The sequence below is a fragment of the Acyrthosiphon pisum genome, unplaced genomic scaffold (genome assembly GCF_005508785.2).
Source record: "Acyrthosiphon pisum isolate AL4f unplaced genomic scaffold, pea_aphid_22Mar2018_4r6ur Scaffold_21749;HRSCAF=24772, whole genome shotgun sequence".
Lineage (NCBI taxonomy): Eukaryota > Metazoa > Arthropoda > Insecta > Hemiptera > Aphididae > Acyrthosiphon > Acyrthosiphon pisum.
In genome coordinates, this window is record NW_021771248.1 from 8,011 (window position 1) to 9,001 (window position 991).

General features: G+C 42.3%; 1 protein-coding gene across 1 annotated transcript in view; it reads left to right on the forward strand.

Annotated features, from left to right (window-relative positions):
* The first annotated feature begins 227 nt into the window (after positions 1-227).
* LOC115034960 overlaps positions 228-991 on the forward strand; it is a 2,444-nt gene continuing 1,680 nt past the window's right edge. The window contains exon 1 of the mRNA XM_029492562.1: positions 228-912. Within this exon, the coding sequence (XP_029348422.1) occupies positions 228-912 (685 nt within the window). The remainder of the gene's footprint in view (positions 913-991) is intronic.

Genomic DNA, 991 nt, shown 5'->3' on the forward strand with positions numbered 1-991 from the left:
GGCAATTGCCCGATCATAACCCAAGCACCTCCGATTGTGTCGACCCACTTATTAAGTCTGGTCGGCACAAATCGACGCTTTACTTGGTCCCTATTGTAAATATAATAGAATTTAGATAGAAATAGAAAGAACTGATTACTATAAACAAATTCAAGAGTTTGTTATTTACGACACGGATCGCCCGATCGGGTGAACCGTTTCAGACAACTAACAAAAATGCTAATTTCATGAAAGACGACACGTTCAGCGGCTGTATCCCGTTAAAACACGTTTTTGGTTTTTGCGAGGACTACAAGCGTATACTGGTGAATTGCAGTCAACAACTAATATTGAATAGATCGATGTCGGACACGAGCGCGCTACATTACACCAGCGTGGTAGGCGGGGACGTGGCCACCGAGTCGGTTAAAACTATGATTGCAAAAGTCAAAGTTGTGTTAACGCGGGTGTTGTGGAAAGTACCAGTGGTCAAAGTCGACGACCGCGAGAGATTGAGGCTGATGAAAATCATTGATAGCAAAAAAATGATAAATTGTGCGTTTCGAAATTGGGAGCTTTGCGAGTACCCGAATCTACCACAAACTAGCAAACACTCTTGGATGGTTAAAACGTGTTCGCAGGTGGAAAAACCTAGGTGTTTAATAATCGCTTTTCTCACCAATACGCCGGGTAGCGTATCGGACGGATATAGCGGCGATTACGATGCATGTTCGCTGACAAACGTTAAAGCATATATTAATTCGGTCGAATACCCGTACGAGGATTTCAACGAGAGTTTCGACAAAAACCTGTTTACGATGTTCTATCAAAATTATATCGATTTCCAAAAACATTATTACGAGAGGGATAACTCCCAACCGTGCCTGTCGAGAGAAAAATATAAAGAGTTGGGGCCGTTTATCTGCATAGATTGTTCGCGACAAACAGACGATGCGAAAATTTCTAACGTGGATTTACGTCTTGAAATAGAAGCAGCCAATAATTTCCCGCT